Source organism: Gorilla gorilla, chromosome 11 (genome assembly GCF_029281585.2).
Source record: "Gorilla gorilla gorilla isolate KB3781 chromosome 11, NHGRI_mGorGor1-v2.1_pri, whole genome shotgun sequence".
Classification (NCBI taxonomy): Eukaryota; Metazoa; Chordata; class Mammalia; order Primates; family Hominidae; genus Gorilla; species Gorilla gorilla.
The window spans coordinates 39,930,667-39,957,123 of NC_073235.2; the positions used below are offsets into that span (position 1 = coordinate 39,930,667).

Below are 26,457 nucleotides of genomic sequence, written 5' to 3' on the forward strand. Positions count from 1 at the left end.
AGATAGAAAACCTGTCCAGGTTTTATATATATTATATGAGATATAATATATAAATATTTATTTATAATAACTAGATAACTACTACATATTCTGACTTAAGGAAGAAAAAGTCTTTAGAATTGTACTAGGGATTGATTTTTAATATTAACTTGTTCTGAATCCAAAGGTTAATGCTGATTTTGATTAGTATATAATCAAAGTAAAGGATCACTGATAATTTGTTTCTTATTGTGACAACCATTTCTGCATTAACTTGCTTAAATCCTTCGTCAAACAGTGATGCTATATAATTAAGAAGGATATCATAAACATAGAGGCAGCATATATTTGTACAGAATATTTGTTCGCTGATAACTTCTGGTCACCTTGTAGATGAACATTATTTTTCTTTTTTCTCCTCCTCCCTCTCTTTCTCTTTTTTCTCCTTCCTCCTTCTCCTTTATCTTTATCTTTTTCTTTTTTTCACAACTTCCTTTTCTCAATTATTCAATGAATTTTTTTTGTTTACCACTTATATGTGCTAGTCCTTGGTAATGGCCACAAGGGAATCAGTAGACATGATCCTAACTTAACAGAGCTTGCAATCTAATTGGAGATATGGTGAGATTTTTACTGGAGATAATTACAGTATAGCTTCTGCTATAGTAGCTGTGGTATTGGGAGTGGTATTCAAACAAATCCTATTGTTGTAACAAATTACACAACATTGCTGGCTTAAAGCAGCACAGATTTATTATTTTACAGATCTGTAGTGTTTCACAGATCTAAATAAAGATGAGATGTTGGTAAGGCTGCATTTCTTTCTGGAGGCTTCAGGGGACAATTATTTCCTTTCATTTTCAAGCTTGTAGAGGCTGTGCACGTCCCTGGCTCATGTTCCCCTCCCTCCATCTTCAAAGCCAGCAACATTGCATTTCTCTAACCACTCTTCCATGTTCAAGGATGGTTTTCTGGAGGGAGTAACCCATGAGTTTTGATCTGAAGGAGAAGTAGGCGTTAGCTAGCCTAAGGAAGGAGGGTAGAAATTGTGGAAATTTCTGGAGTAAACATACAAAGGCCAGAAGCAAAATGAGTAATTTCTAGGATCTGAAAGAGGCTCATTATGACTGTATCGTAACATGCTAGAGGCAGAGTGGTACAATGTAGGCTAGAGGCAGATACAAATGGGCACAAATCATATAGGTCCTTGATGACCCTAGGAGAGGAGTCTGGATTTCATTCTGTACTATGGTAAGCCACTTCAGAGTTTTCAGTAGACCAGTGATTTGATCAGATTTGTACTTTGAAAGCTGGCTCTGACTGCAATGTGGTGGACAGATTGAAGGTAGTGAGGTATGATGGCATCAAGATCTTGGAGGAATCTGCTGTAATTTCAGCTGGAGATTTGCAGCTGGGGCTAAATATGGATGACACCCATTGGAATGGAAACAAATGGACTGATGCAATGAATCTTTATGCATTTGAAGTGATATACCTTTGTCATTAATCAGATGTAGGGGGTTCAACAGAATAATTCAGGGCATTCCAACTTTTAACTTGGTGATATTGGTAGAATTGAGATACGCAGGAGAAAGAAACATTGTGATGTAAAGAGAATGGGTGTGATTGGTTCTTTAGTTGTAGATTTTTCAGTCTATGGATTGGAAGGTTGAGCAAGAAATCTTGGATGAAGACAGTCATTTAAAATTGAAGAAATATGTATGATAATTAACACTCTTCAAATGGGTGAAGTTGTAGGATCAGAAGAGAGATGAACCTAAGATGTTGCCTTGGGGAACCCCATCAGTTTAAGGGAGGTAGAGAAGAGGAATCGTTCACCAAGTAAAAATAAATAATATATGGCAAGAGAGAGGTGGGGGCATGGGGTGAGGGTGAGGAACAAAAAGATATGTTACGATGGAACTTGGAAAGAATATTTCAAGAATGAAAGTGCAGTCAATACTCTGAACTATCATTGAGTGATTAGACCTGAAAGGTAAGGAATAAAAGATATTCCAGGGCTTTGGCTTTGTTTCTTGTTTTTGTTGTTGTTTGTTTGTTGCTTGATAACAGCGGTTTCCAGAAATAAGTAGACAGAATCCAGGGTTAAGTGGGTTTAGAAGAGAAATGAAACTGAAGAGATGAAGACTGAGAGATTCAACAATATTTTATGGAAGTTTGAAAAAAGGGAGGTCTTGAACCTGCTAAATGCTAATAGGAAGGAGCCCCTCACTAATTATTGATATATCTCTCAGCCAGTAAATTTTCATGGCTGTGGTGGAAACTGTGCTTTTCAAACTTATTCTAGTGTCCTAATGGTAGAGGCAAGTGAATATTTTCTATCAGAAGTATAGCTGAATCTACTACCAGCTCAACTTCAGGTCCTGCAGAAATTCTTTTTTTTTTTCTTTTTTGAGACAGTGTCTTGCTCTGTCGCCCAGACTAGTGTGCAGTGATGCGATCTTAGCTCACTGCAACCTCCACCTCCTCAGTTCAAGTGATCCTCCTACCTCTGCCTCCCGAGTAGCTGGGATTACAGGCACGTGCCACCACACCTGACTAATTTTTGTATTTTTAGCAGAGATGGGGTTTCACTATGTTGGCCAGTCTGGTCTCGAACTCCTGATCTCAAGTAATCCTCCCCCATGGCCTCCCAAAGTGCTGGGATTACAGGTGTAAGCCACCATGCCCAGCTTAGAAATTCTTATTTATTGCAAACATAAGCATCATGGCAGACCATAGAGCCAATCATCCCATCAGCAACTCTAGAATTGTATGTAATGCAAACCATGTGGCAATGAGAAAGTAGCCCATGCATCAGCTTGTATCAGGCATTTCAGAACAGCCATAAACACAGAAAATAGACCAATAAAACTGCCTATATATTTTATAACCAGCCATGACTCTAGCTAATGACTCATTAATGAGAAAACAAAAGGTGGAATTATTAGATCTAGGAAAATTTTTAGTAATCCAGAGGAATTGTGTTAACAGCAAAGTTGAATCAAGTTACAGGCTGATTTAGAATCCACTAAACATGATTACCAAGGTTTACAGCTGTGAAAAATGACACTGCATTGTCTTACTCAGAGATGGGACCAAAACTAACAGGTCCATCAAAGTGAATTGGTAAGGTAAAGTCATATTCCGAATCCTTAAGTTAGAAGAATCTCTCAAAATGAAAGAGCTTTCTCTCTGATAAAATATAGTATGACTTGATCATTTATTTCAATTTATTGTTTGTATAAATGTTTGGGAGCTGCCTGATGGCAGAGACCAAAATGAGTTTAACTTTGTCCATCACATTGCAAGAGACCTCTACTAAGAAGAGAGGGAGTTAACCACTTAGATGCTTTCGTTGGTTCCCTGGCAATCGTTAGTCAAGGAGAATGGGGACAGGGTTATCAGTATGTTTTTTCCAGCAAACTACAGAGAAAATGTTAAATAAATTAACTGGAATTCTCTAGCTGTAGAAAACATCTTCTAAATATTTTATGCCACTCTCAAACATTAAACCATTTTCTACTTTTTTCAAATTAACTTGAATTTCGCAGTTGTTCTGGGAGTTGTTTCCGTTGTCTCAGGATTTACTTTCATGGCAAAAGAGTGAAGAAAACAAAGGCTTTATTTTATTTAATATTCTAAAAGGTTACAAATACAAAAGTGTGAGTGACTTAACAAAACAGCAGATAAGCATTTAATATCTCAATGTCTGTTGTTGGAACAGGGAAAAGCAGAAAGAAGGAGAAATGCCAGGATGCTGACCTTTACCCTCTAGTGGAGACAGAACTATGTCCTTGTGACGAATTTATATCCCAACCTTATGGAAACTGGTCAGATTGCATTCTTCCAGAAGGCAGAAGGGAGCCTCACCGAGGACTGCGGGTACAAGCAGACAGCAAAGAATGTGGAGAAGGCCTGCGCTTTCGAGCAGTAGCCTGTTCTGATAAAAATGGAAGACCTGTTGACCCCTCCTTCTGCAGCAGCTCTGGTAAGGAGATGGATGGAGAGTAACAGATGAGAACACTCACACACAGCTCGGGAGGTTTGTCTCAGGTCTAGAATTAATAGCTCTGCTCTATAATAATTGTCTTAATTTTCCTTTGTCAATAACACATTGTCTCTCATAAAATATGGACAGATGAAATGCATACATCTGTATCTCAATGATTATCTGGAATGTGATGGTGCTGGATCCCTGACTCACTTCATTCTCTAATTCACCTTTGTTTTTTAGCCGCCTGTTTTCTGGTGGTCAGCACTGCTGCTCCACTTCACCGAGAAAGCCAAAGCCAAATACAAACAAATATGTTCCATGCTGTTTTTTCGTGCTCTGACCATATACATAGAAGGCATCAGAACTTGAGTGTCTTCTAATGTAGTTGAGAAAAAAAAAAATCAATGAAAAAGTTGATTTTAAAAGTTTTACTATATAAAGGCCAGGCGCGGTGGCTCACGCCTGTAATCCCAGCACTTTGAGAGGCCAAGGCAGGCGGATCACCTGAGGTCGGGAGTTCAAGACCAGCCTGACCAACATGGAGAAACCCTGTCTCTACTGAAAATACAAAATTAGCCGGGCGTGGTGGCACATGCCTGTAATCCCAGCTACTCGGGAGGCTGCGGCAGAATTGCTTGAATCCGGGAGGCAGAGGTTGCAGTGAGCCCAGACTGTGCCATTACACTCTTTCCTGGGCAACGAGAGCAAAACTCTGTCTCAAAAAAAAAGGAAAAAAAAAACCAGTTTCACTATATAAAGTATAAGTATACCCAAGTTAATAGAATAAAACTATAGGAAAAAAACAAGAGACAATCTCAGAGAGTTTTGTCAGATGTTAATCCGGGAAAATACTGTTTTTGAACCTTAATTGGGAGAATTTGAAAGATCTGGGTGTATGGAAAAAGAAATGGAGGTTAAATACAGCTGGGGTGAAAGTTGGTGAAACAGGCTGAAACCAATCATTACAATGGAGCCTCTGAATTTCCTGCTCTGTTTTTCTTTCTTTCTTTTTTTTTTTTTACTAGTTTTTAAAAAAGGATAAACAAGTCTAGAAACAAATGGGTAGATTTTGGTCTTAGTCATCAAGGTTTTGTGTACTAATAAACGTTCTCAGTAATACCAGAAAATCAAATTCAATTATAATGTACAAGCTAAGTAAATGATAGTTCTTCTTTATTGCCAGTGTACTAGCTATCTTTATTTAAGATATACCCATATCATTATACAATGAGATTTAATGACTTTTAAATTAATACTCTCATTGCTTTATATAGGCTTCCTAGATTAGTCTACATTAATTTTTTAAGTGGTTTGACTTTCAGAAACATTAAATACATCACAAGAAAGTAATGGACCCATTTTAAGGTGATGCTAATCTTTCTTTTTTAGCTTGTATGTGCACATTGGTTTATTCATTCATTTGAACAAAACGTTTTTATTGACCATCTGCTATGTACCTGGACATCTATGACTTGAGTGTACAGTTAAGGAGAAGTCAGAAACTTGTGGAGTTTACTGTCCAGAGGGGGATAGAAATAAAACAAATACATAAAAAGAATTTCAAGTTTTGATTAGCTCTGAGGATGCTGAATAGAAAATTTTTTGATAGACTTTAGGGAAGCCTTCACTGAAGTGACATAAATCTAAGATGTGAAGGATAAGAAGGAGGCAGATGTACAAAGCACATAACAAGGTTGTTTTAGTTAGTGGGGTGTCCAGAAGATAAAAGCTAGGAAAGGTGTTTTGGATAAAAAGAAAACCCTGTGGTTTGAGTGTAGAGAGTGAGGAGAGAGTTGTGTGAAGTTGAAGAAGTATGTGGAATCTTGTGAGACAAGCCAAGGAATATGAATATAATTTAACCGCAGTCATCAGCTTGGAAGTGGGGTAAGTAATGTTATCCAATTTAGAGATTTTAAAGATCACTTTTGACTACTGTCTACAGACTGACTTAAAAGGGGGAAGGAAGCTGCTGGGAAACTCATGTAGTTAATCAAGGAAAGACATGATGGTAGGTTAGACTAGGGTGGTGGCAATAAAGAAATACAGAAGTAATTTTAAGATGTAATTTAGAGATAGAATTGACAAGATTATTCCAAATGCAAGTCGTCTTTTCTGTATGTTATCTGTCATTCATCCGTAATTTTGCATGAATTTGTGGAGGGTTTTTTAATTTAGAAAATAATCATTTCAGGTTAGAAATGAAAACATCTTGAAACAAGAGGAGACATTTGTAATTCAACCAATTTGCAGTGCCATAGCAAAAGCTATTAGGGAATCTAAGAGACTTTCACCAGATGAAAATCGTGCTTTAATCAAAATTTACTGTAGCCTCATAACTTTTATGGTACTTGTATTAAGCTACTTTCACAGTATATATTTTCAAAAAAAGGTTTTTTAAAAAAATAGCGAGTGAAAATACCTTATTGTCTCACCTCTAGGGATATGACATATACTTGTCTATCAAAGAAAAAAAAATCTTTTAATGGTTACTAATAAAGACTTAGTGTGTGTATGTGTATATATATATCCATCCATGAATTGGGGTATGGCACTGTGGCTCATGCCTGTAATCCCAGCACTTTGGGAGGCATAGGTGGGAGGATCGCTTGAGCCCAAGAGTTTGAGACAAGCCTGGTCAACATAGGGAGGTCTTGCCTCTAGAAAAAATAAAAAAGTAGCCAGGCATGGTAGCATGCATCTGTGGTCCCAACTATTTGGGGGACTGAGGTGGCAGGATCACTTGAGTTTGTGGGAGGTCAAGGCTTCAGTGAGCCATGATTGTGTCACTGCACTCCAGCCTGTGTGAAAGAATGAGACCCTGCCTCTAAGTATATGTATATATGTATATGAATTAGCTCACTATTAAGAATTACATTATAGGTTAGGTGCAGTGGCTCATGCCTGTAATCCTAGCACTTTGGGAGGCCAAGGCAGGTGGATCACTTGAGGCCATGAGTTCAAGACCAGCCTGGCCAACATGGCAAAACCCCATCTCTACTAAAAATACAAAAATTAGCCAGGTGTGGTGGCAGGTGCCTGTAATCCCAGCTACTTGGGAGGCTGAGGTGGGAGAATCACTTGAACTCGGTAGGCGGAGGTTGCAGTGAGCCAACATCGTGCCACTGCACTCTGGCCTAGGTGACAGAGCAAGACCCTGTCTCAAAAAAAAAAAAATTATTATCATGGGCAAACTGAGGCACGGGATAATGACCTAAATCTGGATCTCCCAATAAGAATGGTAAGTGCTTCCCCCTTTTAAATCTTTACTTGGACTTTGTCTCCCATTTGCATTTTAGACATGAGCAGGATTCCCTACAATGACATCAGGGAGACTTCTTCATGAGGATAATTATTCCTCATCAAGCATAATGTGTTCTATATGGCCCCTATTGGATACACATAACTGTGGGAACACAACTCCATAAATTCTGAGTTTTCCATACTAATGGATTCCATGGATAACTCAAACCATAGATAATCACAGCCAAGTCTGCTTGGCTTTCGGAGTATCACAATGAGGAGAAATATTAAAATCACGATTTACTTTTTAAAAAACTTTAAAATGGAGTTTGTCTCTAAGTTCTGTCAGCCCCTATTGGCTCTTAATGAGTTCCATCACTGCCTGATGCAAAAGTGCATGGTGTCGTCTCCATCTGTGTGACAACAGGTCCAATGAAGGGACTACCTAAATTGGGCAACAAAATATCCCATGACAAAATTCAGATTCTTGAGGTGAGCCACTTCCAACCATGTTTCTTATGTCAGTGTTTTTTTTTTTTTTTTTTCAAAGAACAGGACAAAAAAGTACTCCCGCATGCCAATACACTGAGCTTTCTCTCTCCCTGGCCCTGCCTTCATCTCTCCTTTCATTCAGGTCTCTGCTGAATATCCCCTCATATCAAGTCTTTCTGATTCCTCTAATAATTGATCCACCTCATCACTTCCTATTTCCCTTGCCAGTCTTTATGTTTTTTCATAGCACTTAATCACCAACTGACACATTATATATTTACTTTTTAGAAATGAGTGCTTATTGTCTCTCCCTGCAGTCGATTATAAAGTTCCAGGAGAGTGGAAACTTATTTAAAATGTCTTTTATTTATTTTCAACTGCTGTATCCACAACACCTACAGTGTCAGAAATTTCATAGACATTCAAAACATGTTTTTGAAAACATGACTGAATCATCAGGTTCTGGTAATTTTGTCTCCAAAGTATGTCTTGTCTTTTCCTTTCCTTTTTCTATCTTCTGCACATGCTGATGTTATGCTGTTCTGTCTTGACTTATCCACCTGATATCTGTCATGCCAGGAGCCATCAGCCATCATACTGACACGAAAATGTGTCCAAGCCATGGGCATGCTTGCAGTCTTTCCTGGTCTCTTTATGTAGCAGCTCCTCAGCTGGACCCTCGAGGACTTCCATGAGGATGCACTTCACCTGGCATGCCCTTTTTCCTCCTGTCATGGGACTCTTCATCCTCTGGGTTAAGATCAGGTGCTACCCATTGCAGGAAGTATTTCCCCTTCTTCCGCTCTTGTGTTTCTTTGTAACACTACATTTAACTTTATTTAAAAAATCCATGTAGATCTCTATTTCTCTTACTAAATTGAGAGTTCATTGAAATTCATGATTGTACCATGTTTATTTCTCCATCCCCAATACCTATCACAGGCTCTGGCCCCACACAGGCTCTCAGTATCTGTTGGCTGAATGAATGGAAAGGATAGTTTAGATAAGAGTCAACACACATATGCCCATATACAGGTTCTGAAGTGTGTGTGCAGTGTATGCACATGTTTTAACAGCCCCTTGGGTAGAACAGCTGTGTATAACAAAAGCAGATCCATAGAGAAGCCACCTGTGTAACACAAAGAGCACAGAAAACCTTGTTCTATTTTGCCCTCGATGTATAGTTTGGGAATAGAGGAAATGAAATTACATTGCTGCTAGTGGATAAGCAATGTTTTTGAAACAATGGAAGAATGCAGAAGGAATGATTTTTTCAAGTGATCCAGTGACAAAAATGTGAATAAGCTTTCATTCATCAAATTATGAAATGAAAATATAATGTTTTCTATCTGATTCCAGATAAATCATAATTGATTTGTAGGCAATGAATTATTTTCATTAGTATATCATCCACATGTAATTTAGCATTTGCAATTTAACAATTATAATTTCATTAATTTACTGTAATATATAAGTAGGTATAGATAGAACACAAAGCAAAATAATCATCATAATCTAAAGAATCTCTTTTTGGATTTAAGAAATAAATATTTACATGTTTGCAATCACTGGAAAAGTGAATTTAATATTAATGTATTTAGAAAGTTTAGATTTGCTGTGTATGTATTGAATTTTACATAATTGAAATATTTCTCTTACAACTCTATATGAACAAGTTTATTTTGGCTGAGCTGGGAGAACATGCTTGGGACTGAAAATTACATCTTTATTAATCAAAGTGATTAAAAGAGCTTTTTTTTCTAATTCCAGGTCCAGGTTCAAAATTAACCATTATATTTTATTTTATTTTACTTTATTTTTGAGACAAAGTTTCCTCTGTAGCCTAGGCTAGATTACAGTAGCATGATTATAGCTCACTGCAGCTTCAGAGTCCTGGGCTCAAGTGATCCTCCTGCCTCAGCCTCCTGAGTATCTAGGACTACTGGCTAATTTTTTATTTTTATTTTTTATTTTATGTAGAGTTGAGGTCTCCCTATGTTGCCCACGCTGGTCTCAAACTCTTGGGCTCAAGTGATCCTCCCACCAAGGCCTCTCAAACTGCTGGAATTACAGGCATGAGCCACTGCAACTGACCTAAGACAGCATTTTATATATACAGTGTCCTGGCAAAGATTTGTGGATATCAAAGACAGGACACATGTATTAACCTATTGTGAACAGTCTTCATAAGTCCAGTTCATGGAAGGGACTGAATAATTATATTATATCCTCTCTCCCAGAAAGAAATAGAAACTTTTTAGTTATATGAAATTCTTGCCAAATGACTCATTGCCTAAATCCTTTACACCTTTATGTTTATTTACCAAGACATTGAAAGGCTCTTCAATTCACCACTTGAGGAAGAATAATACTGTCTGGGCTAAGGAGATTTGCACTGACAAGATAAAGAATATGTTTCTATGTTTTCATGTTGTGATTTTGCCTCTTTTGCTACTTTTGTTTGTTTTAACATGACCATAGATATAAACTTCATATAATATTGCTGTGTTAGAGCTGTTTCTCTCTTCTATCCACTTTTCTCCAGCCCTGTTGCTCTGCCTTGGTTCAGGCTACTTTATGTTTATTGTAGATTCACTGCAGTGGTGGCCCATCCACTGTCCTCACTCAGTCCTTCTTCTGGCCAGCCTCTCTCCCGTTTCAAGGACAGGAATCTTTCCAAAAGGCAAATCTGATTATCACTCCCGTAGATTTTAAAACCTCAAATGGCAACACATTGCCCAGACCCCTTAGAATGGGATACAAGCCCTTCATGATTTTACCCTCCTTTTTTTAATCATTATAAAAGATTTACATATTTTCTGCATACAACTGATAATTTGAAACACTCATATAATCATATCAGGTTAAGTAGAACATTCATCACCTTAAATATCTTTTCTTTATGCTGGAAACATTCAAATTACTCTTCTAGATATTTTGAAATGTACAATAGATTAATGTTAACTAGAGTCACTCTACTGATCTATTGAAAACCAGATTTTATTTTTTCCTAAGTATATATTTGTACCCATTAATCAACCTCTCTTCATCCCTCCTATTTTGTCCAGCCTCTGGTAATCACCAATCTACTCTCTATTTTTATGACATCTCCTTTTATAGCTCCCACATATAAGTGAGGACATGTGATATTTGTCCTTCTATGCTTGGCTAATTTCACTCAACATAATGACCTCCAGTTCAATCAATGTTGCTGCAAATGACAGGAGTTCATTCTGTATAGTGGCTGAATAATATTCCATTGTGTATATGTATCACTTTTTTTTTTAAGATGGAGTCTAGCTCTGTCACCCAGGCTGGAGTGCAGGGGTGCAATCTGGGCTCACTGCAACCACTGTCTCCTGGGTTCAAGTGATTATCATGCCTCAGCCTTCCAAGTAGCTGGGATTAGAAGCACCTGCCACCACACCTAGCTAATTTTTATATTTTTACTGGAGATGGGGATTCACCATGTTGCCCTGGCTGGTCTTGAACTCCTGACCTCAGGTGATTCACCCCTGTTGGCTTCCCAAAGTGCTGGGTTTATAGGCATGAACCACCATGCCCAGCTATACCACATTTTTGATGCAGGATTTTTCTTGGCCCCTTTGCCAGCTTTGCTGCAGGAGATACCCCATCTACTCAGCCTGCCAGGCTGTGCCTGGCTTGTACTCTGGTGCTTATCCTGTAGCCACTGCAATTGAGCTCTCAGCCCCCACTTTTGGTGGGTCCTGAGTTCTTGTCCCACATCAAAGAAGAATGAGGATACACATAATCGAAGAGTGAAAAGGACAGAGAATAATGTTACTGAGTGATGAAATAGCTCTCTGCAGAGATGGGATGCCAAGGTGCCCCCCACCTGAAGTCAGGTCATCTCTCCCTCAGTGTGGCTGGGTCCAGGGCTTTTATGTGTTCAGAATGGGGCATGTGTACTGATTGGTTTGAGTATGCAAAAAGAGGCTAAAACAAAGGCACCACTCAAAGGTGGGCACAACAGTGTAGAAAACCAATTAGGAAAGGGTAGGTATATGTAAAATAGGTGAAGGGTGGGGATCAATCGGTGGAAAGCACAGCACACAGTCAGAGAGGTTCTCAATCTGGTCCGAGAATTTACCCAGGACTGTCTTCAGCTTGAAGGTCAGATTTCACTGGGGACCTGTCCCTGTCTGCCTAGGATTTGTCTGCCTCCTGTCATTATCATTTGCTTTATACATTCATCCACTGATGAACACTTAGACTGATTCCATATTTTGGCTACTGAAAATAGTGGGAGTATAGATACCCCTTTGCTATATTGACTTTATGTCTCTTGAATATATACTCAGTACTGGAATTGCTGGATAATATGGTAGTTCTATTTTTAGTTTTTTAAGGAAACTCCATACTGTTATTCATAATGATTATACTAATTTACATTCCCACTAACAGCATACGAGGGTTCCCCTTTCTCCATATCCTCAGCAGCATCTGTTATTCCCTGTCTTTTAGATAAAAGCCATTTTTACTGGAGTGAGATGATATCTCCCGTGGTTTTGATTTTAACCTTGTTTAATCCCTGAAGCCTCATATTTCATCCACCCCACTCTGAACTCCAGCAGTCCTGGGTTCTAGAATATCTCAATATATACCATTTGCTGGCAGGGGTCTTTTGCCTTCTGTACCTATCTACTTTCCTCCTGCTGTGACTTTAATTTAATTTGCAACTTAATTCTCTAGTTGACTCCTAATAACCTTTCTGAACTTGTATTAGAAATGTTACCCTTTTTGAAAAACCACAGACAGTCTTGCCCGGCAGCCCTTTCCTGACTCCCCAACCCCTAGAACCCACTAGGAGAGGAGCTTGCCACTTAATGTTTGTTAGCAAGATATACATTCTCGGTCCTATACTTCTCCTATTTTACCTATCTTACTGCTAATCCATGCTGCCACAGAGGGCTGTGTGCCCCCTGAGAGATGGACCATGAACACTTCATCACTCTATCATCACAAACAGCTGGCAGAGTGTCAGCACATCACACATACTCGATAATGGCTCACAAAACACAGATTGTAAATTATGCTTATGAATAACTAACTTTAATTCACATATGTGAATTCATTCCCTATGACTACTTTATCAAAACTACAAACTTGGTGGCATAAAACAATGCAGTTATTCTCTCACAGTTCTGAAGGTAAGTAAGAAGTTCAAAATCTGTTTCACTAGGTCAAAATCAAGGTGGAGTCAGGGCCATGCTCACTCCAAAGGCTTTGGAAGAAAGCTTTTCCTGGCCTTTTCCCCTTTCTAGAGTTGCATTCCTTGCATTCCTTGGCTCATGGCCTCTTCCTGTGTCTTTAAGTCCGGTTGCATAGCATCTGGCTTCAGTATCACATTGGGTTCTTCTTCTGCAGCAAACCTTTTGACTCCTTCTTATAAAAACACTTACGACTACCTGACGTCTGTGGACAATTTAGGATAACCTTTCTGTGCAGGGAAAAACACGCTGACTGTTTTTCCTCTGCCCACACACCACCACAACACCAATCATCAACACAGAAAAATACTTCTGTGACCAAATGTATGGGAGTTTTTCCCCCACACACCCAGCAGCAGATACCAGTTGGTTGTCCTCCAATTCAATTATAATACTGTCTATCTGGAGATAATATCAGATCCCACAAGTTGGCAGCTCAGACCCCAAAACTGCCACCCATACCTCCAGGCACCAGTTGCAACTCTGGCCTCTGAAAATTCTGACCAACTGGCTTCAAGTTGGGGTTCCCACGACTCCCTCTTTGGGTTTGATTAATTTGCTGGAGTAGTTCACAGAACTAAGGGAAATAGTTACTTACATTTATTGGCTTATTCTAAAGGATACAGATGAAGAGACAAGAGGGGCATGGGGGTAGGGGGACAGAACTTCCATGCTCTCCCTGGGCACACCACCCTCCAGGAATTTCTATGTGTTCAGCTATCTGGAAGCTCCCTGAACCTGGTCCTCTTGAGTTTTTATGGAAGTTTCATGAAGTCAGCATTCCTTCCACAGGATATAGGGCAGGACCCTCTCTGGGGAGGGTCTTAACACCCACAATCATAAATTTTGGAGAAGATTAGAGTCCTGCCTTGGAGCAGGTGAAAGGAGGGTGGGAGAAGGTTGGAGAGATTCTGTTTCCTGAGGCCTAACACACCCAACATTGTAACAAAGATTGTATCAAGGACTATGGGAGTTATAAGCCAGGAAACCTGGATGAACACCAATATAAATCGTAACACCACACTTACCATCTCAATATCACATCTGCAAAATCTGTTTTACCTTATTAGGTAGCATTTGCACATTCCAAGGAATAAAACCTGAAAATCTTTGGGCTGTTTTTCACCCTACCAGAATATGTTAAGAAGGCAGTCATGTTTTTGAAACTAAACTCCTGAAAGATATGCAAGTGAAAAACAATTTGAAACTTTGCTCTACGGTTTGAAGCATTCGCAGAGTGTTATTTTCTTATTTTCCTTGTGTGTAATATCTACACAGGGGACTTTATGTGAATTATATTGAGTTGAATTATCTGGAAAACTATTGGGCAAAATATTGTCAGCAAAAATGTTACAATGAAGAAAGCAAATATGGGATTTGAGTATTTCCTTGAACAACATTATATAAAATTAGTATTTCCTTTTACTTTTGTTTTGTTTGTTTTTTACAGGGTATTGGGCATCCCCTTGTCTCCAGGTCACATATTTGCTATATCTTGTTTATTTAATATGTTGTATTTTCTAATTCCAACCTATTTAGCAGTTGCTGGAGACAAGGGCTTACTGATGAATTCTCATTTGAAGAGAAAATTCAGCTACTGAAAATGTTTGAGGAGCTCATGTTGTCCAAGAAGTCATCTGGAAAGATCCATTGGGAATAGTGGTTCATTTGCTTATGGATTCATTTATACTTTTAAAAAATATCAATGGAACATCTAGTTTTATCAGGCATTTTCCTATATATCAGTTTATAAAGATTAACAAGTCATACACTCTAAACATATTCATAGTCTAATAAAAGACTGTATTAGGGACTTCTAAATTTAGGAATATCTCCTCTCTCTGAGTCAGACCATACTTTAATTTTTTTTTAATTACACTGAAGGAAAAATTTCAGGACCTCAACCAGTCAAATGGTTTAATATACTCTATATTTCTAAATCCAGAATTATGCCCAAATATGGAATCAAGATTTCTTTATTGGTGATTGAGAATGGACAATGAGAGAAGACATGTCTAGGGCCTTATAGCCTGGTCTGTATGGATTTGATAGGAAAACCTTTCTAGAGAAGGCAGTGTGTGTTTTGACCCTTCTCAGAAAATAAATTGTGGACCCATGATGAAATCCACGTACAACTTTCTTCGTACCTATTTGGAATAAAATGGGATATATTTTACCCTAAATAAGAAAGTAGACAGAACTTCTAAACAAATGGTTTTTAATTAATAAATTAATATTTATTACTCATTTTTTCTTCAAAAACAAAAGCAAGTAGGTATCTTATGAAAGGCTACAAAGTAACTCTTTCTCTACCTTGATTAAAGAAAAAATAGTTCAATCTTCCTGAGATCAGGGAAAAAACAAGAATGTCTATTCTCAAATTCTATTCAGCACCATGCTAGAGGTTTTAGCCATGGCAATTAGGCAATAAAAATAAATAAAAGGTATCTATATTGAAAATCCAGGAGTTAAACTACATCTATTGGCAGATAAAATAAACTTATAAATAGAAAATACTAAGAACCACCCTCAGAAAGAAGCTATTAAAGCTAAAGAATTTAGCAGGTTTACAGAGTATAAGATCAATGGTCACAAAGCAGTTGTAGGTCTATACACTAACAATGAACAATCAGAAAATGAAATTAAGAAAATAATTTCATTTATAATAGCATCAAAAAGACTGAAAGACTTAAGAATCTATTTAACAAAAGAAACTTATTATACTCTGAAAACTTTATTTATTATACTCTATAAAACATTGTTGGGGAAGATTAAAGAAGACCTAAATTAATGGAAAGATGTGCTATGTTAATGGATGATAATTCTTAATATTGTTAAGAATTGTTATCTTAAAATACCAGTGGTCCTCAAATTAATCTATTTAGTTCAGATTATATTAAAAGCTTAGCTAGCTTTTTTGAATAAATTGAGAAACTGATCCTGAAATTCATATGGAAATGTGAGAGACCAAGAATAGTCAAACAGTCTTGAAAAGGTGGAACAAAGTTGAAAGAGATACACTCTCTAATTTCAAAACTTACTACAAAGTTACAGTTATCAAGACACTGTGGTACTGGCATAAGGAGAAACATATAGATTAATGAAACAGAATTGGCATTTCATAAATAAGCCCTTACATTTATGCTCAATTGATTTTCAACAAGGGTACTATGACTGTTCAATGAAGAAAGAATAATCTCTTTAACAAATGGTGCTGGAACAACTGAATGTCTATATGCCAATGAATGTAGCTTGACTCTTTCCTTATACCATGACAAAAATTAACAAAATGAATCATAGACCTAAATGTAATAGCTAAAATTATAAAAAAAAATTATAAGAAAACTTAAAAGCATATCTTCTAGACTTGGACTAGGCAGAGACTTCTTAGATACTACACCACCCAAAGCACTAGAAACAAAAGAAAAAATTAATTGTAGTTCATCAAAATTAAAAATGTATGTGCTGTAAAAGATACCATTAAGAATATATAACTAAAGAGGCTAGCATGATCCTTATACCAAAGCCAGAAAAGGACGAAAAGGACACTATGAGAAAAGAAAATTATAGGCCAATAGCCCTGATAAATGTAGATGCAATAATCCTCAACAAAATTTTAGCAAACCAAATTCAATAGCACATTAAAAGGATCATATACAAAGATTCAGTGAGATTTATTCCTGGGATGCAAAGACGTTTCAAAATACAAAAGTCAACAAATGTAATACATCACATTAACAGAATGAAGGACCCAAATCATATGATCATCTCAATAGATAAAGAAAAAATATTTGATAAAATTCAACATCCTTCATAACAAAAACTCTCAATAAATTGCATACAGTTGGCTCTCCATATTTAAAGGTTCTGCATTAGTGGACTTAACCCACCACAGATAAAAAATATTTTAAAAAATAGGCCGGGCGCAGTGGCTTACGCCTGTAATCCCAGCACTTTGGGAGGCCGAGGGAGGCAGATCACAAAGTCAGGAGATCGAGACCATCCTGGCTAACACGGTGAAACCTCGTCTCTACTAACAATACAAAAAAATTAGCTGGGCGTGGTGGCGGTCACCTGTAGTCCCAGCTACTTGGGAGGCTGAGGCAGGAGAATGGCGTGAACCCGGGAGGCGGAGCTTACAGTGAGCGGAGATCGCGCCACTGCACTCCAGCCTGGGCGACAGAGCAAGACTCTGTCTCAATAATAATAATAATAATAATAATAATAATAATACAATAAAAATAGTCAAATAACCATATTCTATAACTGTTTACATAGCATTTACATTATAGTAGGTATTAAGAGTAATCTAGAGATGATTTATTTATTTTTATTTTTTATTTTTTCTTTGAGACGGAGTCTTGCTCTGTTGCTGGGCCTGGAGTGCAGTGGCGCAGTCTCCAATCACTCCAACCTCCACCTTGCAGGTTCAAGTGATTCTCCTGCCTCAGCCTCCTGAGTAGCTGGGATTACAGGCATGCACCACCACGCCCAGCTAATTTTTGTATTTTTAGTAGAGGTGGGGTTTCACCATGTTGGCCAGGCTGGTCTCAAACTCCTGACCTCAGGTGATCCGCCCACCTCAGCTTCCCAAAGTGTTGGGATTACAGGCGTGAGCCACTGTACCCGGCCCTAGAGATGATTTAAAATATATGGAAGGATATATGTAGGTTACATGCAAATGCTATAGCATTTATATCAGGTACTTGAGTACCCTCAGGTTTTGGTATACACAAGGATGATGCAACCAATCCCCTGTAGAATACCCTGCGGATTCTGAGGGATGATTGTATAAAAAAAAAATGTATGTCAACACAATAAAGGCAATATATCACAAGCCCACAGCTAACATTGTCCTCAATGGTAAAAAGTTGAAAGTTTTTTCTCTGTGATCAGCAGCCAGACAAGAATGCTTATTCTTGCCACTTCTACTTAACACAGTACTACAAATCCTAGCTAGAGCAATGATGCAAGAAAATAAGTTAAAGACATCAAAAACAGAAAGAAAGAGAAAGACTGACCCTGTTTGCAGATGGCTTGATCTTATAGTATATCCTAAATACTCCACCAAAGAACTGATAGAACTAATAAACAAATTCAGTAAATTTGCAGGAAACAAAATCAACGTACAAAAATCAGTGGTGTTTTTATATACTAAAAACAAACTGTCCAATAAAGAGATTAAGAATACAATCCCATTTACAATAGCATTTTAAGAATAAAATACTCAGGAACAAAATTAAGGAAGTGGAAGATCTGTAAGCTGAAAACTATAAAACATCAATGAAACAACTTGAAAATGACATAATAAATGGAAAGATATTCTGTTTGTTCATAGATCAAAGTAATAAATATTGTCAAAATGTTTATACTATTCAAAATCATCTACAGACTCAATGCAACCCTTATCAAAACCTCAATGGCACTTTTCACAAAAATAGAAAAAAAAAATCCTACAATTCATATGGAACCACAAAAGACCTTGAATAGGTAAAGTAATATTGAACAAGAAGAACAAAGCTGGAGGCACCACACTTCCTGAGTTAAAATTATCTTACAAAGCTATAGTCATCATAAGCAGTATGGTACAGGCATAAAAACAGACACATAAATCAATGGAACAGAATATAAAGCCCAGAAGTAAATGTATGTGCTAGTAATCTTTGACAAAGGTACCAAGAATACACAATGGGGAAAAGAGAGTCTCTTTGATAAATGGTATTGGATAAACTAGATATCATGAAATTGAATCCTTATCTTACATCATACACAAACTCAAAATAGTTTAAAGATTTGAATGTAAGACTTGAAGCAATAAAACTACTCAAAGAAGACATAAGGGAAACATTCATGACATTGCTCTTGACAATGATATTTTGGATATGACGCCAAAAATACCAGCAACAAAAACAAAAATAAGTGACCACATAAACTAAAATTTTCTGCACAAGAAATGAAACCATCAATAAAATGAAGAGGCATCCCATGGAATAGGAAAAAATATTTGGATACCATATATTCAATAAGGGGTTAATATCCAAACTATATTTAAAAACTACTACAACTCAATAGTGAAAAACAAATAGCCCAATTTTAAACGGGGCAAAGGATCTTAGTAGACATTTTTTTCAAGGAAGACATACAAACAGCCAACAAGGATATGAAAAGTTGCTGAACATCACTCGTTATCAGAGAAATGGAAATCTAAACCACAATAAGATATCACCTTAGACAGTCTTTTATTAAATAGTCAAAAAGTAACAAATGTTGGTGAGATGTAAAGAAAAGAGAACCTTTCTTTATACAAGGCTCGTGGGAATGGAAATGGGCTTAGCCATTATGGAAAACAGTATGGGGTTTCCTTAACAAATTAAATACTGAACTAATATATGATTCAGCAGTCCAACTTTGTGGTATAATTCCCCCTTCCAAAAAAATAAAATAAAATCACTATCTCAAAGAGATGTCTGCACTCCCATGTTCATTGTAGTGTGATTCACAACAGCCAAGATATGAAAACAACTTATGTGTCTGTTGACAGATGAATGGATACAATAAATAAATTATGGTGTGTGGGGTATGTGCTTGTGTGTCTGTGTGTGTGCTTGTGTGTGTGTGTAATGAAATATTATTCAGTCTGAAAAAAAAAAACCCTGCCATTTGTGGCAATATAGATGAACCTTGACGTTAGGCTAAGTGAATTAAGCCAGACACAGAAAGACAAATACTACATGATCTCGCTTATATGTATAATCTAAAAAAGTCAAATTTATAGAAACAGAGAGTAGACGGGTGGTTACCAGGGGTTGGGTATTAGGGGAATGCTGATCAAAGGGTACAAACTTGCAGTAATGAGATGAATAAGTTCTGTAAAACTAATGTACTTGAATGTACGTCATGGCAATCATAGTTAATAATAGTATATACTTGAAATTCTCTGTGAGAGAAAATCTTAAGGATTCTCACCACACACCAAAACAGGGAACTATGTGAAGTGAAGTATATGTTATTTTGCTTGTTGGAAATCATTTTGTAGTATATGTGGATATATCAAAACATAATGTTGTATACTTTAAGTATATACAATTTTTATTTGTCAATTATATCAGAATAAAACTGAAAAAAATAATGTATAAAGACAACATACAGGACGGGAGAATTATTTGCATGTCATATATCTGATAAGAGACTTGTATGCAGAATATATAAAGAATTCTTACCAGACAACAAATAAAAGGTATTTGTCCTTTTATTCTTGATGTATGATCCAAAGATTTAAGTAGGCATTTCTTCAAAGACAATACAAAAATGGCCAGCAAACACATGAAAATATACTCAACATCATGTCATTAAGGAACTACAAACCAAAGCCCAATGAGATACTAATTCATACCCACTAGAATGGCTGTAATCAAAAAGACGAAAACAGGTGTTGGTGGGGATATGAAGAATTTGAAATTCTCATACATTGCTCGTGAGAATACAAAATGATTCAGCTGCTTTGAAAAATCATCAGTTTCTCACAAAGATAAACACAGAATTACCATATGACCCAACAGAGATGAACAATATATCCAAAAGAAATAAACACACATCCACATAAAAATTTGTACACAAATGTTTAGTAGTGTTACTCTTTATAGCTAGAGAGTGAAAACAACCCAATTGTTTTCTGCTAACACATGGATAAATAAAATGTATACTTTCTCCATAAAGCAATATTATTTGGCAATTAAAAGAATGATGTACTAATACCAGCTACAACACAGATGAATCTTGACCTCACTATACTAGACATAAGAAACCAGTCACAAAAGACCAAGTAGTATGTGGTTCTATTTACATGAAATATCCAGAATAGGCTAATTTACTGCTATGGTCTGAATGTGTATGTCCTCCAAAATTTATAATTTGAAACTTAATTCCCAATATAATAGTACATGAGTAGGACTTTTAGGGGTGATTGAGTTATGAGGACTCCACCTTCATGAGGTGAATTACTTCATGGGAGTAATGCCCTCATAAACAGGCTTGAGGGAACCTGCTTGTCACTTTTTTCCCCTTCTGCTGTGTAAGGAGAAAGCTAAAAGTTACTGTATGAAGGAAAGACCATCACCAGACACCAAGTTTGCCAGCACATTGATCTTGGATTTCCCAGTCTCCAGAACTGTTAGAAATAAATTTCTGTTGTTTACAAATTACCCATTTGAAGGTATTTTTTTATAGCAGCAGGAATGGACTAAGACATTTATGGAGACAGAAATTTGGTTAGTTGGTTGCTTAGGACTGGAAGAATGGGGAGAAACTGCCAATGGATATAGGGTCTCTTTTGGGGGTGATTAAAGTATTGTCAAATTGTGGTAATAGTTGTACAGCTCTGTGAATATAATGAAAAACATTGTGCTTTACATTTTAAATTCATGAATTATATGTGAATTATATCTCAGTAAAGCTGTGAAAAATTAAGTCAATTTAAGATCTAATTAGCAAAGAATAACAATTCAAAGGAATAGTTGAATGCAAATATATATATGAACATATCTGTGTATGTATATACACGTATTATTTATGTGTGTGTATATACACACATATACACATTCACACACATTTATAAAATATTGGCACTATGAATTTTGATTCATTTGAAGGATTTTCTGGAGAATCACTTATGATAGGAATAGACATGTAAATTAATTAAATGTAAAACATACCAAAAGAGAAATTTGAATAAAGTATTCTGGTTAGACATTGGGAAATTCTGGTGTGGTTTTAGGTTTTATAAACAGCATCTCAGAATAGAGGAATATTTAATCTGAGTTTTGAAGAATGAGAGTGCATTGTTGTTTGGCAATATTGACTAGTGCTGTGTGATTAGGGTATATGTAGGTGATAGAAGACTAGGTTAGAAATGTGGATTGGAGTTAAGCTGTTTAGGAACTGTTGTGCTAAAGAAGCTTTGTTATTTGAGTTGGTTTTATTTTTTTCTGAATTTGAGTAAAGTTTCACCTTGTTTTCTAAAGAGATTCATGTCTAACAGAACTCCAGTGTTAACAAAATGATTTTTATGATAAAATTACTTAAGTATGGGCAGGTGCAGTGGCTCACACATGTAATCACAGCACTTTGGGAAGCCTAGGTAGGAGGATCTCTTGAGCCCAGGATTTTGAGACCAGCCTGGGCAACATAAGGAGACCCCATCTCCACAAAAATTTTAAAAAGAAGTTAGCTGGGTGTGGTGGTGCATGTCTGTGGTCCCAGCTACTTGGGAAGCTGAGGTGGGAGGACTACTTGAGCCCAGGAATTCAAGGCTACAGTGAGCTGTGATCATATCACTACCCTCTAGCCTGGGTGGCAGAGCAAACCCTGACTCAAAAAAATTAATTTTAATTTAAAATATTACTTAAGTACATATCAACATAAACTAAGCATAACCTTATGCTTACAGGATATAAGCTATATGAACTGAAAGAGACACAACATTTCACATGTTAAATTTTGAAATGGACTGTCCTCTGAGAAATAGCTTCAGATGTCTGCAAAACTCAGCTTTAGGCCAGTAATTCTTCACTTTTTACTCTGGTGAAGTAAAAATACATTTACCTAACAATGTTTCTCTAGCATACCCATCAGAACAGGAATTGCCCAAGGGCTGCCCCATGGATAAAATCTCCTGCCTGAGGGTGGAAGAAACTCAGGGGCCCTGGCCCTGACTTACCTTTCTCTCTCTCAGTGATTCTTCAAATCCCCAGCTGTCAAGACATTGCCGCTTTAGAAAGTTGGGGCATTAGCCAGGGCTGTGATAGGATTCCATGTTTATTTCAGAAAGGTAATTCTGACTTCAAGGTTGAGGCTGGATTCGAATAAAATCAAAGGTAGAGAAACCAGCCAGGAGAGAGTGACGTTGGTCCTGGAGAGTGTGAGACAAGGCAGCAACCATAGGGATGGGGAGGGAAGACACTGACCAGAGGTGCGGAAACACAGAGGAATCCAGAATAAGGTAGAAAAGTGAGCTAGGGATGGTTGATGACATTAACACGGGTAAATATCCAGCTGGTGAGAGGAAAACAAAGAACTGGGTTCTGGATGGTTGGAGGACTGAGCAGAACAATTATTAGTGTCGACAAAAAGAGTCAAACTCTATAAAATATTTGAAGAGTTTTATTCTGGGCCAAAAAAGAGTGAACATGGCCCATAACACAGCCCTCAGGAGATTCTGAGAACATGTGCCCAAGGTGGTCAGGGAACAGCTTGGTTTTATCCATTTTAGAGAGGCACGAGACAACAATCAAATACACTTAAGAAATACATTGGTTTGATCTAGAAACTGAGACAACTCAAAGCAGGGGGAGGGGGTTTCCAGGCTATAGGTGAATTTAAACATTTTATGGTTGACACTTGGTTCAGTTTGTCTAAAGACCTGGAATTGACAGAAAGGGAATGTTCAGGTTAAGATAAAAGATTGTAGAGACCAGGGTTCTTTTGAAATCTTATAGTGGCTGCCGTTAACGACAATAGATGACAAATGTTTCCTATTAAGATCTTAGTTCATCTCTTTAGGATTGGGAGGGCCTGGAAGAAAAAGATCTAGCTATGTTAATAGAGATTCTTTATAGATGCAAATTTTCCCCACAAAAGATGGCTTTGCAGGGCCATTTAAAGATATGGCAGAGAAACATATTTTGGAATAAAATATTTTGATTTTCTTCCTTGACTTGTAATGTTATGCCAGAGTAAGATTGGAAAGTAAATCGCAATATAAAGGGTTAAATAAAACATATCTGATGAGAATTTATGGTTTGTAGATTATGACACCCCGGACCCCATTGATAGGATTTTGGGCAAGATAAAAAAAAAATTAGAGCTTAGTCCTCATTCGAGTGGTTATGAAGAAAACAAAACTAAAATATTTTATTGAAGTTAGGAGAAAGAAATTTCTGTAATTTTAGATTTGGAATAGATAGAGCTTTTGGAATAGTTTATAGGTGATAAGAATGATGTTGACAACGGGAACAGATAACTTCAGAAAAACTCTAAGAAATATTTTTATTTGAGATGGTTATGGAAGAATCTGTTTAAACCTCCTCCCTGACTAAGAGCTTGTTACCACTGCAAAATTCAGCTGAACTACTCTAAAATTGGAAGGATCTTTATATTTAAAGTCTAAAGGTAGCTCCTTCCATTCATTGGTTCAAATTAACTTCATTTAATTTAAAAAAAATTAAAAACTTGTCAGCGGCCAGGCGCAGTGGCTCCTGCCTGTAATCCCAGCACTTTGGGAGGCGGAGGCGGGTGGATCACGAGGTCAGGAGATTGAGACCATCCTGGCCAACGTGATGAAACCCCGTTTCTACTAAAATCCAAAAAATTAGCTGGGCGTGGCAGTGTCTGCCTGTAATCCCAGCTACTCGGGAGGCTGAGGCAGGGGAATCGCTTGAATTTGGGAGTCGGAGGTTGCAGTCAGCCGAGATCGCGCCACTGCGCTCCAGCCTGCCGACAGAGCGGAACTCTGTCTCGAAAATAAAATAAATAAAAATAAAAAATAAAAATTGTCGGCATAAGAGGATTTCACAAATTTGAAAAAATATGTAATGCTTCCTCCACTTATAAATGTTTTACTCTTCAGGCTAAATATCCAGGATTTTTGTTTTCTGACTCATATGACTGTTTCTAGCCCCTTTCGTTCCTGTGCTCATGTTTTCCTAGGATGTTTCCATTTGGCCACTAAACACTTAAATGGCAGTAAAGGGAACATTGTGTCCCAATGTCATTTTCAACCACACATTTCATGTACCATACGGACTTCCTCTCACTGTTCCCCATGTGTCTTCTGTCCTTCCAGGACTCCATTTCTTTGCCTGTGTTCCTTCCTCAATTTGATGTCTTTTTCTTTTTAAGGTGGATTTCTACTCAATTTTAAGCCCTAACTCTAGTCAGTTTCTTCAAGAAGCCTTTTCCTCAACTTCACCAGTCTGTTTCTATACTCTTACAGAAATTTAGACAGACACTAATGAAGAATATTATTTATATTAGACTTTATCTCTTTGCTTGTCTTTCTCCCTTTCTAGATTGTTAGCGTCTAATTCTTGGCTCATTTACTCGTTAACATAGGACATATTTATTTAATACCTTCTAGATGCCAAAACCTCTGCTATACCTTGGCTATATAGTATTAAACAAGACAGATGTGATCTCTGTACAGTCTAGTAGTTGAGGAAGATATTAAGAAAGTATATACACAGAATATGTAATTTCAAATAGCCCTAAGTGCAAAAAGGAGCAGGGCGCTGTAAGACAATAACAAGATGGGGGACATTATTTAAGTTGGGGAATCAGGGAAGACCACTCTAGGGAAGAAAATGTGATCTAAAAAGTGAAGGATAAGTAGGTGTGTAATAGGCAAAGAACACTCTTTTGGACAGAAAAGATGCTCAAAAATGTCTCTTGAACCAATAGGAATACAATATTTGCAATATTGTATTTTTTTTTGAGATGGAGTCTTGCTCTGTCACCCAGGCTGGTGTGCAGTGGCGTGATCTCTGCTCTCAACAATCTCCACCTCCTGGGTTTAAGTGATTCTCCTGCCTCAGCCTCCCAAGTAGCTGGGATTACAGGTGGGCACCATCCCTGGCTAATTTTTGTATATTTTGTAGAGACAGGGTTTCTTCATGTTGGCCAGGCTGGTCTCGAACTCCTGACCTCAAGTGATCCACTCGCCTCGGCCTGTGAAAGTGCCGGGATTACAGGCATGAGCCTCCGTGCCCCACCTATTTTTCTACTTTCTTTAGGCCATTTCAATACTGCTTTTGTGCATGTTTTATAAATCACTTCAAACACTGCTCAGTAGATGACATTTACATTAAAATAAATAAAATGTATACTTTATGTAACTATTGATGCATTTTCACTGTGCAGTTTAAAAAAACTCTTGAAGTCTGTTTTTTAAGAACTGCTGTAAAGTTTTGTAACCCCCAATCTGAGTATATATGTTCAGCTGCCCTTTGGGTACCATAATGCAGAACTGCACTTTTACCTGTATTCCTTTTTATATTCTTAGTTGCTCATTATTCCAGCTTGTTAAGGGCTCTAAGTCTTGACTCTGACATCTCATATATTAGCTATAACTCTCAGGTTTATATCATCCCAAAATTTGATAAGCATGCCATCTGTGTCTTTATCCAAGTTGTTAATCAAAATGTTGGACAAAATAAGACCAAGCATTCCCACTCAGCATTTGTTGCAGGGAAGACATCTCTCAGGATGGCACTGATACATTAATCAACATTGTTTGGGTAGCTACAAAAATCCCTCTAGCTCTTTACATTTGTTTATGAGGGTATCAGGAGACTTTTTGTCAAATTTCTTTCTGCATATGCCATCTCCTTTCTTCTCTACAAGTCTAGTAAACCCATCACAAAAGAGATTAGATGCCTCTCTCTGAGTGATCTAAAGGAGCCCATTTGGACACCTGATGCCCATTTCTTCTTTCTTGAAATATTCAGAAGCTCTTTAACAGTATGT

The 26,457-nt window shown here is 37.3% G+C and overlaps 1 protein-coding gene across 1 annotated transcript in view; it reads left to right on the top strand.

Moving 5' to 3' along the window:
• The window catches only part of THSD7B (thrombospondin type 1 domain containing 7B), a 913,367-nt gene that overhangs the window by 641,543 nt on the left and 245,367 nt on the right, over positions 1 to 26,457 (top strand). Inside the window, exon 14 of the mRNA XM_019021646.4 lies at positions 3,707 to 3,970. Coding sequence (XP_018877191.3) covers positions 3,707 to 3,970 — 264 coding nt within the window. The remainder of the gene's footprint in view (positions 1 to 3,706; positions 3,971 to 26,457) is intronic.